General features: G+C 43.0%; 2 protein-coding genes across 4 annotated transcripts in view; one reads left to right on the top strand and one right to left on the bottom strand.

The window, feature by feature from the left end:
- Window positions 1-2,754, top strand: part of PIK3R4 (phosphoinositide-3-kinase regulatory subunit 4) — a 35,307-nt gene extending 32,553 nt beyond the window's left edge. For all 3 annotated transcript variants that reach the window (XM_048510859.1, XM_048510861.1, XM_048510860.1), the window contains exons 19-20: window positions 494-602; window positions 2,159-2,754. In XM_048510859.1, the coding sequence (XP_048366816.1) occupies window positions 494-602; window positions 2,159-2,329 (280 nt within the window). In that variant the 3' untranslated portion in view covers window positions 2,330-2,754. The remainder of the gene's footprint in view (window positions 1-493; window positions 603-2,158) is intronic.
- An 886-nt stretch (window positions 2,755-3,640) lies between these two features.
- LOC125440828 (collagen alpha-6(VI) chain-like) overlaps window positions 3,641-12,041 on the bottom strand; it is a 75,081-nt gene continuing 66,680 nt past the window's right edge. Inside the window, exons 35-39 of the mRNA XM_048510858.1 lie at window positions 11,542-11,638; window positions 10,771-11,436; window positions 8,153-8,249; window positions 7,058-7,184; window positions 3,641-5,480 (exon numbers count right to left, since the gene is read on the bottom strand). Of these exons, the coding sequence (XP_048366815.1) occupies window positions 5,466-5,480; window positions 7,058-7,184; window positions 8,153-8,249; window positions 10,771-11,436; window positions 11,542-11,638 (1,002 nt within the window). The 3' untranslated portion in view covers window positions 3,641-5,465. The remainder of the gene's footprint in view (window positions 5,481-7,057; window positions 7,185-8,152; window positions 8,250-10,770; window positions 11,437-11,541; window positions 11,639-12,041) is intronic.

Raw genomic sequence — 12,041 nt, forward strand, 5'->3', positions numbered from 1 at the left:
AACATTTCTTCACTCAACGCGTGATTGGTGTTTGGAATATGTTGCCACAGAAGGTGGTGATGGCCACTAACCTGGATAGCTTTAAAAAGGGCTTGGACAGATTTATGGAGGAGAAGTCAATCTATGGCTACCAATCTTGATCCTCCTTGATCTGAGATTGCAAATGCCTTAGCAGATTAGGTGCTTGGAAGCAGCAGCAGCAGAAGGCCATTGCTTTTACATCCTGAATGTGAGCTCCCAAAGGCATCTGGTGGGCCACTGCGAGTACAGAGTGCTGGACAAGATAGACTCTGGTCTGATCCAGCAGGCTGTCTGTTATGTTCTTATTCTTCTGGAAGCCCTGAAATCTAATCATTAGTAAACCAGGTGCAAAGCTGGAAAGACTTTTGGAGTGATTCTGTACTGCATTTCTCATAATAGTAACATCAGAAAATTATTTTAAAGACTATAAGAATTCTATCCAAATTTTTAATGTAGTGTTGGCTTTTTTCAGATTTTGGGATTTAGCATACCCTGAGAGGTCTTATGTTGTTGCTGGGGGTTCCAGCGGCCCATCTGTTTCTTACTACAGAAAAATCATTGAAGGCACAGAAGTGGTTCAGGTATGCTATTTCTTATTTTCTTATCCAAGTTTGATTCTGAGACCAGTTTCAACATCCTTATATTAGTAAAGACTTGACTAAGGCCGTTTCCGCACGGGCGAAATATGACGTCGTGGAAACGGGAAAAGAAACGTCAGAGCGAGAGCGTTCGCACGCATAGCGGCGGAGGTGCGCAGTCGCGCCGTCGCGAAAACGCTTAATCGGCGCGAAGACGCCGTATTCAAAAAACGCTTCGAAGCGCTCTTTTTCCACATGTGACGCACCGACGCCGCAGTCGTGCGAACCGCCGCCACGGAGCCGTTCTCAACAATGGCGACTGCCAAAAGGCCAAGCTTGGTCACCGTCCCCCCCCCCACACACACACACGTTTGTCCCTGGTGATTTCCCTGCATGGTCAAGCACCTTTCCCAGATCCATGTCGCCTGTGCAGATGGTGGCTGCCCATACACACTCTGGTCTCACAGGTAACATGCACTGGGACTGACAGTAGCTGGGAGGGGAGGCAATGACAGATGGGGGACGGGCAGGACATCAGGGCAGTCACGTCAGCCAATCGCGCTGCTTCGCGAGTGCGCAGCCGCAACGGAGCGTGGCGAGACGCCGCTTCCGCAGCGCTTCCGTGCGAACCGTCACATTTCTGCGGGGCTCCTGACGCACGCAGCTCCGCCTGTCTGTGCGAACGCTTTTTCGCGGATGCGTTGCTATTTACGACGTCATCGCGTTGCTCCTTTTGTCCGTGCGGAAACGGCCTTAGTTAATGGCATCCAAATGGAGAGTTTTTGAACACACAGATTGCTTTCCCCCCCTCCCTGCCAGCATAGGTGACAGTCCAAATGGGGGGGAAAAAACCAAACCAAACCCCAGGTGCTATTTCTCAAAGTACTTCTTCATTTTGTATTATACCAGCCTTCTCTGGACTTACTGTTGCACAATTGCAGTGCAAAACACTGTCCCCTGGCTGTCTGCTACTGTGTATTTTTCTTGTTTAACCCCATAGAGTTCCAGCACTTTTGATCACAGCATCAAAGGAAAACACAATCATTTAAAAATATTTTTAAAATCTTCCTTAAAGGACACAAGCACGGTCACATATATCACAATTACTTACGACAGCAGAACTAATAGATGTCTGTGATGCAGACTCATTTGGCATGCAGTCAATAAACAGGGTCTCATGCACCACCAGTTTTCCAGTTTCACGATATCCCATAAATTAATGTTACACTAAAAACTGAAAAGCTCCTGGAAAGAAAGGTGGGAGAAGGGCGGCGGGGAGGGAAAAATAAAGTGGTTGGGAGTCTGTGCTGTTTGCGTGGGAGCAGGTTGGACCCGTGATTTTGCAAAAAGATCACGATGTTGGTGTTTTTTGTAAAACCTGGGTTGAGAAAAATATAACAGGCCAATCCCACTTTGGGGAAGGGACCCATGAGAAGTACTTTCCCAAACCGGGATATTTCTCTTTATCAACCCATTATATTTCTACCATGCAGAATCCACCAATGACAACATTCTTGTAACCATTGACCATATCCGCATTTTGTAATTTCTCCTGACAGGAAATTCAGAATAAGCAAAAGGTGGGTCCTACAGATGAAACCCCTCGAAGGGGTCCAGAATCTCTGCCAGTTGGACACCATGACATTATTACAGACATTGCTACTTTCCAGACAACTCAAGGATTCATAGTTACTGCTTCCCGAGATGGCATTGTGAAAGTGTGGAAATGAAGATTGCACTGATTTGTATTTACTATAAATACTTGTAATAAAGATTAAAATATTTGCTTCCAGAACATGCAACAATAGACTGTGAGGTTGACTGAGAAGTCTCTTGCCAATATTATTGCTGCAACACTAGTGGCCATGTCAAATCTCTCCGTTTTATTAACTAGCTTAGTCTATGTAGCATTTTCCAAAAATACCAAATGAAAGCAATTAAAATGAAGAACCATGGTATTGCTCAGAAGCATTCACCATTTGTTTTGCCTATTATAAACAAGATTGATGCTGTTACATTGCATGCTGGCAATATTTATGGAAACTTTTTTTTAATTTGTACAGACAGGACAAGAAAAAGCTATGAAATTAAGATTGCACTGTTGTTCACATTTTCAAATTCTTGTATACTTCAAAAATAAATAGCTTGGATCATTCCTCTGTTTCTAAGTTGTGGAGGACGCCTACGGACAACACTGTTGTGTATCTCTTTACAGGTCATGTTAGTGAATTTGATTTAGTTTGATTCTGGGCTTGTTCCTATGTAACGGCCTACTTTTTTCAAAATTTCTGAGGAGTAAATCAACCCTTCTTCCATAAAGCTGCATAGTAAGTCTTAAATGATATCCTGCAACAAACTGGTTACTGGAGTAGGGTTCAGTCCAATGGTCTCTTTTCTGCCCCAACTGTATGTATTTGTAACCTTCAAAGCTTCTGTAACCATTAAAGTGGTGCTACTCCTGTAGGGCTGAATCCAGATTCCTTTTCTGGTGAAAATAAAAGCGGAGGTTTCATTTGATTACTGACAAGGCTGGGTTGGGGATCATAGGACTTGCATGAATGAAAGCCACAAAGATGGGGACTGAGGGGAACTGAGTAAAATTGAGTGAAAAACCCACTGGCCTTTTTGCATGAAATAATAATTTTTGCTGGTGCCTGTCTTATGGGAAAGATTCACATACTCCATGAGAAAGATGCCCATGTGCTTGTGGACCTGTGAACACTGTGGGTCGAACTCACACAAAAACATTTCTCATTGTGCTCTTCTAATATTTCCAAGGCATCTATCTCACCCAACAAGTTGGTTACAGTCTGAAGCAGAGTTGTTCAAGAGAAGGTCTCTTGCAGTGAGACAGTGATTCCTTCCTCAGCCAAATCTTTCATCTTTCCATATTGTCTAGAGACGCTGGAATGAGGTGGGGTATGAATATTTATAAATAAATAAAACATCCATTTAAAAAAAACTGAGTTCTGAGTAGAGGCTCGCTTGACTTTTCACTTCCTCAACAAAAATGCCTTTCAATCAAGTTGCAAAACCTGAACTCTTCCCCATATAATCCAATTATTTGAGCCTTCTTTCTGTGTTCATTTTTTTGAAATGCTTCCATTAGTACCTTTCTTTTTGTTTTAAACAAAAATGACATTAAAACCAGCCTCTGTGCAAGTTGTGTTTTATTCCTCTTTTGAAAACACAAGGAAGAAAATAAGTATGCTGTTCCATACAGCAGAAATTGGTTTGCATATTTTCTATAATCAGAGACAGTAATGTTCAAAATTAATTGAATTGAATTTAAAAACTCCAAATGTGTGAAAACATTATTATCAGTATAATGTTCAGAACAGCAACCCAGGTTCCTAAAACTAAGACAGCATTCCTATGCAAACAGAGGTGAAAATGTATGTATTTGAAGAAACATGTTTATGAAGTGGGGTGGGGGTAAACTAATTGCAAAGAAATGATATTGAGACCCATGCATGTATGCAGCTGGACTCAAACAACTGTCCAGATGGAGGGTTTTCAAGGCAAGACATTCAGAGGTGGTTTTCAAGGCAAGACATTCAGAGGCTGGCTATGTAGTATTTTCTAAACACAGAAAAGCAATTAGCAACATTATTGTTTATGCCTTATCTAACTGAACTATTGTACATTTGGTTGTTTAATACCGGCGTAGTGTTCCAGCACTCTGCAACAGAACTAAAACTCAGCCACCAAGACTGTTTTAAAAGTCTACTAAGAAATCAAAAGCTTTGTTTAAAAGTTCATGTGATTATAGGGCTGAGCAGACATCCGTAATGACATTAAAGCTTACAACCAACAGAGGTCTGTCCCACTGAATCATACTGTGCACTGCGGCTTCAGCTGCCCTGAATACACTAGCAGATTTTTTCACAGCCTACTTGTAGCATTGAATTAAACAAGTTTGAGTTATGTAGCACCTTTTAAAGTTATACTGAAAAGCTATCAGTGATCTAACTGTACATCCTTTAACAGAGCATGAAAATGTCAGCTCTAGTGTGTTTCCGTGTGTTTGCACATAGTGTATTGCCACACAGAACACAGGAGCCTGCAAAAGGATGTGCAAAAATTTGACATATATTGCACCACCGGAAGAGTGGCTTGTACCCCATATCTTTCACAGTATCCTTTATGCACTACTGGAACATAAGGTGATGCATTTTTCTGGGGCCCCATCCCAAGGCACTTCCAAGTTCTGCATTCCTTTGGGCAGGATTGCCCTATAAGCCTTTCTCATGGAACCCTCTCCCTGTTGCAGCACTGACTTCCATGAGAGACAACAAAATCTGTAGGAAAGGGTAGCCCTAAATCTGCAGCAGTAAAACATAATTCGAGTCCAATAGCACCTGAAGGTATCTGACCAAGAAAGTTCTGACTGACAAAAGTTTGTGCCTGGGTATATGTTTAGTGTTTAGTGCTGGTGTTTAGGCGCTACTGGATTTAAATGTTAATTTGTAAGAAGGATGTGATTGTGGACTTTTCAGCCTTAAATGAGTCCTACGGGATGAATCCATACAAACATTCTTCACATGGTTCTGCTATTAATATTTAAAGGGTATCAGGCCAACCAACAGCTGAGTTGTATCTTGAGTGTTCAAGGACAACTATCTTGCTTCAAAGCACACTTCATTCGTCGTCCTAAACTGGGATGTCCAAAAGGCTCTTTAGTACTTCCAAGGTTTTAAAAAAGTCTTTTGCTGTTCAAACATGGCGATGTTTGGCATCTTGGTTCCTGAGCAAATGATCGTTTCAGAGGTACAGGCAACCATGAGGGTAAAGAAGAGCAAAGTTCTTAACAAGGCCTTGCAGAAATGTCTTTCCTCAGCTTAACTTCCAGTTTTGAACATGTTGCTAATTTCCAAATACCTGAAAATAAAAGTAAGAAACATGAAGAAGATTGGGGGTGGGGGGAGAGAGAGAATTAACCACACTTTTTCATTCTCAGAAGTTACATTAGGCGAGGCTGCCTCATCACAAATTAAATGACTGGCTACGTACTGGCCATTGATTGGATACAGACACATGTAGCACTGTATCAGGAAACGTAGTGGCAAAAGAACCAGGATTTCCTATATAAGCAGGAAAATTAGGAGTGGTATGGAATAGACATAACTTCATTAAGGGTAGGTGTCTTGATGGGAGACCCGGACGAGCAGGTCAGACAAGAAGACTGAACAGTCCAGCTTATGAAATGTTTTCTGCCCCTCACCTCTGCCTCCCCATTCTCAGCCTTATGGACCCGACTTTGCTTTCTACTCCAATGATTCTCACAACCTACATGGCACTCTAATATTTATGTGCACAGTATGTGGATGTTGACTTTTGGGATGCCCTCCAAATTAAAAAAGATTGAAGCAGTGTATAGTGCAATGTAGCAATAATTAACTTGCACAGAACTCAAGAGGACTTAAGGATGCACATTGCTGGTTAGGACCTAGTAATTTTAGTAATTTTGAAGGGGAGTTGACAGTTCTTAACGGCCTATAGAGGGTGCTCTTTGCATTATAAGGTTTTCTTTTCTGATTTGGAATGAGCCAGCAAAGCACACAATGAGGCAACTTTAAGACTCAACAAGCTACGGCATCCAGTCTTGCCAGCCTATGACCATGGCCAGCTCATGAGATTACTGTGTGGTCAGTATTCTGGGGACTCTCCTAGACTGCTATGTCTGAGCAGAGGTACCTGCACAACCAACACATTCACATGTAATGCTGCAGAGTGGGCCCAACTGTACTGTGGACATTATCAGCAAGGGGAAGATGGAAAATTCCCAGAATGATCTTTTGCTAGATGTGCACGCACCTCTTATAAGGGCGCAACACAGATGCACAGACCTTCCCTGTGGTCAATATTAACACTTGCAGATTATGCCTGTAATCCTAACAGATGTGTGTATAGAATCAATCTGATTTCATTATGAATACAATTTGTTTATGGATATACATGCAGGAGGAGGATAAGAAGAATTTATACCCCACCTTTCTCTGCTGTAAGGAGACTCAAGGTGGCTTACAAGCTTCTTTCCCTTCCTCTCCCCACAACAGACTCTTTGTAGGGAGTTTCGAAGAACTGTGACTAGCCCAAGGACACCCAGCAGGAATGTAGGAGTGCGGAAACACATCTAGTTCACCAGATAAGCCTCTGCCACTCAGGTGGAGGAGTGGGGAATCCAACCCGGTTGTCCAGATTAGAATCCACCTGCTCTACCACTACACCACACTGGCTATCTTTTGATCTCATTTGAGGGCCATCATGAGATTTTGAACCTTAAAAACGTTCATTTATCTTCCCCATCTAACTTTAGGGTATGATACAGTTTCATATTCAGTACGCACAACTCCCTGATTATGGGAGGGATGATAGGAGAAAGGGGGTAGATTTTTCCATATGATTTTTCTCCTATGTGTTTCTTTGCACAGTGTGGTCACAAGAATCATTCTTACAATGGTCTGCTGTTCGCTGCTGATTAAATGTTCATGGGATACTGAATCACCAGACAAATGTTCCCAAACTTCAGATTCCGTCTCTAGTCTCTGAGCTCTCCTGGACACAGTTTCATCCTTTGCTATGCTAGAGATACAATCACAAAATACAGTCTGAGTTAATGCGTTCTGAAACATTTCAGTGCAGAAAAGTAGATTCACACGTAATTACCTTGAAGTAAAATGATTAGCTAGTCATAGCCTGTCCCTAAATTTCTTAGGCTTTGTTCATGAAGTGCACCAGCTCAGTGGAAGGAAGCAGCCTGTTGCAAGGTTAGAATTTGTGCTGTCACACAAGAATTTAAGCTTTCCACCAGTCTTTGCACTTGTACTGCATCTATTAGTGCTTTCCAGCCTTCTCCCCACTGTCCCGACTGCAGGATTAGTGATGGAGAGTGGCTCTTATTATCAAGCCTCACTGGCACAGGGAAGCACTTAGGCATGGTGGGGGAAGTCATGGGGAGTTCTTGGATGGAAAGCCAACCTTAGTTGGCTTCACTGGGCTTTTGGCCTGGGCTTTTGGCCTGGCTTTTGGCCTGGCCTTGCTGCCAGCACAAGAGTTTAACTTACACCACCCATGGGGATTCTCCAGCAGCCAGGGTTTTTCGCTGATTTCCTGCACTGTCTGAGGCCCCTCTGAAGGGGGTGCAGTGGGGTGCTGTCCCTGGCTGCTGCTGCCCTCAGGATTGGGCTATTACAATGTCATAAAGTGCTGAAGAATAACCCTATCCAAAAAGCCCAAAGTTTATTCCATTCAAGACCAAACAATTGGTCTATCACTGTCAAAATTGTCTACTCTGACAAGAAGCATCTCTCCAGGGTCTCAGGCAGAGGTGTGTCACATCATCTGGTCCTTTCAAGTAGAGAAGCTGGGTATTGGACATGTGACCTTCTATATCCATAGTGGATGTTCCACCACTAAACCACAGTCTTTCTCCCAACGTTGGATCTTCTGTGTACAAGTCTACCCTACAGCTTTAGTTCAAAGGCTGGAGTTTTTTCTTCATATTTAGCTGAGCTCACAACTAGAGAACTTCTGGAAAGAAAGAAATTCACCTGTATCTGGACTGCAGAGGAACCTCTATAGGCTTCTGGGTGTTGATGTCTGAACATTTTCTCTTAAGCTGTGCTGGTGGATAGCTGTTGATTTCATCTGTCAAAACAGAAAAATACACGGATGGCAGAAAAAAAAACCCAGTGCAGGAAAAATGTCACTACCCTGTCTCCGTTTTGTTCTGATCCCCATCTTGGGGTCTGAGACTTTATTGAATCTATTTTCCCCCTCAAAGTATGTAAACAAGCCTTTGACCACAAAGCAGAGATTGACCACAGCTGATGAGAGAACAGGCAGCCTCCAGAAGATCCTGGAAGGGAAAAACCTCACCTAGAAATGGCAATCTTGATGAATGATTAAGGATCTCTTTACTTCATCAGACAGCCTTTTCACACAACAGACTCTGTCACTATTGCCATATTCAATTTATTTGTCCAAGATCTATCCCATTTATTTAGGCCAGCTACCTCCATTCAGTTTTCCACTTTTACTCAACCTTCAGTCTTCACCCAAGTCTTACAACCGGCTTTCCCTTCTAGAACTATTCCTATTTTATCTTGTTCTGGTTCATGGAACACTTTTTCCTTGACATGCACCTGGGCTCCTTTAGTGGTCTCATTGGTTCCCAAGCTACTACCTCTTTCACCTTCCACTGGGGACAGAATCTTTCCCCAATGTACATTTCTTGCCTGTTCCAAACAACCTGGCATTCCCATCTGACCCATGATTTGACATCCTCCCCTTTGCATTATTTTCTGCCCAGCCAGTCAAGTCCCTGGATCAGTTTGGATTCCATTAGACTTCAAGATCAGCAGCTGTAACCTGCTCTTTCATTTCATCTGCTCTCCCACCTTACCTGAGCAGAGAAGCTTGCTAGGTGATAGATAACTGGGAATATCTTGATGCCTGGAAAACCCACTATAGTGTTTATTTTGATGGCTTAGACTTACTAATTTCCCCTCAACTGGAATGCATTATCCCCCTTAATTAATTTAATTTCTTATTTATACTTTCTCTATTTCATGCTTGTATTGAAGCCATTCCCACACCAAAGTAGCCCAGCATAAGGAAGTGGTCTTCCACTCCATTGGTCCTTCACTGCATACTTATGGAGCTACAGACATGGATTTTAAAGCCTACTAAAGAAGCCCTCAGTTCTAGGCAAAGGGGCAAGGGGGGACACGACATCCTGGGAGTGCCCCGGTGCGGGGGCATGGCTGGGGTGTGGTTGGGGCATTCCAGGGCTTTCCGTGGGCATTCTGGGGTGGGGCGGGCAGTGCTGTGGCAGGGGCTATGGGCGTGTGTGCACCCTGGGCACAGTTTCCCCTCAGTTCGTCCCTACCCACACATGTAGTAGGGAAACACCAATACAATAATTAGTACTGAGCTTAATTACCCAGCACAGACTATTTCTTACTGTGAGACAAAGATTGAAAAAAATGGCTGTGGGTATCACTGTATTGTGAAGGTCTGTGTCACAAATTAGAAGACTGTGGTAACCAAGTGGTTTGGCAAAGAAAGTGCAGTGTGACTTCATCTGTTGCTACTGTGCGGGGTGAGAACATATGAGGCCAAATTCCCACTGAAAATTTAATCTAGATACAACCAAGTTTCAAAAGAATTGGCACCTTTTCATCCAGGTTCCAACATCCTCACTGCAGCGTGTTTCTAGTGAAGATGTCTAGGCCTGCCCCTGGGGAGGGGGTGCCTGCTGTCAGGGGTGCAATTGTTAAGCTAGCAGCATCAAAATTTTGGAGTATCTTTAGGAGACCCTCCTGATGATACCACCCAGGTTTGGTCAAGTTTGGGTCATGGGGCCAAAGTTATGGACCCTCAAATGTGTAGCCCCCATCTCCTATTCGCTCCCATTGGAGAGTTTTTTCAAAAAGGTGAATATACAAGCAGGTCCAGGGAAATCCTGTGATAAGGGGGGGGGGAGCGCCAGAAATGGGACTGATCTGTGTTCTGCGGTTCAGCAGTCGGGAGATTGCGAGGAAACCTGGATATTTTGGGTGACTATCCCAGGATTAATCGCCAGTGGGAAATCGCCCTGAGTGTACATTCATGCCTAGAATACAACCATCCCATCTGAAAACAGAAGGAAAGCAGTGTGGAATCTCCAGCATGAGCTTTCAGTTGTGCTCACAATTCATACTCAGACAAGCACATTTACTGGAGTATTTTATGAATAGCATTCCATGAATAGCATTCCGCTGGGATTGGAAAAAATATTGCTGGCAAACCCTACAAGTTCTGGCTGGCCTGGAAATCGTGTTTCAGTTAATCAAGCACTCCAAAACAGTCTACATTCATGCCTGTTTAATATAGACCAAACATTTACAAGCCAGCTACACTTTGTCAGTGTATGCTTTCCTCACTATTCAATGACGCATAAATGCATTATAGTGAAGACATCATTTTTCTTTGTAAAAATGTATGTGGGTTTTCCCTCTAGGTTAGCAGGATTCTTCACAAGGTAAAACAAATGTGTTTTACTGCATCATTCTCTTGTTTTTTTCTATATTATATGCATAAGTAGATATGTAAAGGGCACAAAAGCATCCCTGTATATCTTTCACGTTCTCTAAAAAACCAGAGCAAAGCTAGCAATGGTACTTACTTCGGAGGAGTCGTACAAATGGCTTCAGAAACTTCACTGCATATCCAAGTTCAGCCTTGTGACATCTCCCAAGCTGTACCAGATGATGCTCCGTGGGGCTGCTGACCAGTTCCTCAAGTTCTACATTGTACTCATGCCCCAATGAGAGCACAAATAGAGCATAGCCTTGGCATTTGGCTCTCAGGGCTGCATCTTTCAACACCTCCTTGTCCCATCGACTTGTTTCCCCAACAGATATCACAAAGATAGCTCTGTGTTTCCTCTGGTTGGGTGCTCCTGTGAAGACATTGGTAATGGTCCACTGTATAGCATGGCCAAGAGCAGCTGCTCCATTCAGCTGCTGGATAGACTCTTGGATATGCCTTTTCATTTGCTTTTTACTGCCAAAGGTTACAAAGTCAAATTCAGCCTTAACTGGATTCTTCTGTGTTTGAGGCCTGAAATCTGGTGGAGCATGGCTCACCACAGCCAGCCTGTCACCTACTGAAGTGCTCTCTGGTTGAGCAGAAACATCAAAGTTGTCAATGGAGAGGCTTAGGAAATCCTTCAGCTTTGCAAATTCAAGAGGGCTTACTTTCCTTGAGCTTTCCAAAATGAAAGCAGCGTCTACATAAGCGGGAGGTGAGGTTTCATCACGTAGGCAAGATGCGTTCACCTTGCATTTGTCTGCAAATGGATATAAAATTATTTTACTACCACAATGTAAAAAAGAGAAACTGTTATCTGGGGGAAGGGGGGGATGAGACTCATGTTCTTTTCAAATGCTCTTACCATAGCAAAGTATGCACCACTGGAATCTTTGCAAAGCTGTTGTATAATCTCTTTCCTGACGAATATTAATGACTTGAAACAGTCCCGAGTCATCCATCTGAAAATTATAAAACAGGGTGGAGTAGGGAGAACTTTTAACTAAGCAGGTGTGTAGTAAAATATCTTATGTGTGTAGCTGGTGAATCCACTGTTGCTTTTTTTCTTTTTGGGGAGGGAAAACTTGCCAGAGTTTGATGCTTCACTTCTGCATTTTGTATTGGGTGGCTGTACAAGGCATCTTTGTCCATAAACTAGTAAAGCAAAAATTGACTCTAATGGCATCATAACAATGATACAGAGGTTGGAGAACAAATTAGGAATTTGAGCCATGTTCCCTCCAAATCTATGCTGCTGTGAAGGTTGCTAATAACATTTTGCTTATCACACCATTTCCCTCTCTCTTTCTTAACCTACTTTACAAGGTTGTTAAGAGAATACAATGGGAAAAGAAGAAGAAGAAC

Source organism: Sphaerodactylus townsendi, linkage group LG11, assembly GCF_021028975.2.
Source record: "Sphaerodactylus townsendi isolate TG3544 linkage group LG11, MPM_Stown_v2.3, whole genome shotgun sequence".
Lineage (NCBI taxonomy): Eukaryota > Metazoa > Chordata > Lepidosauria > Squamata > Sphaerodactylidae > Sphaerodactylus > Sphaerodactylus townsendi.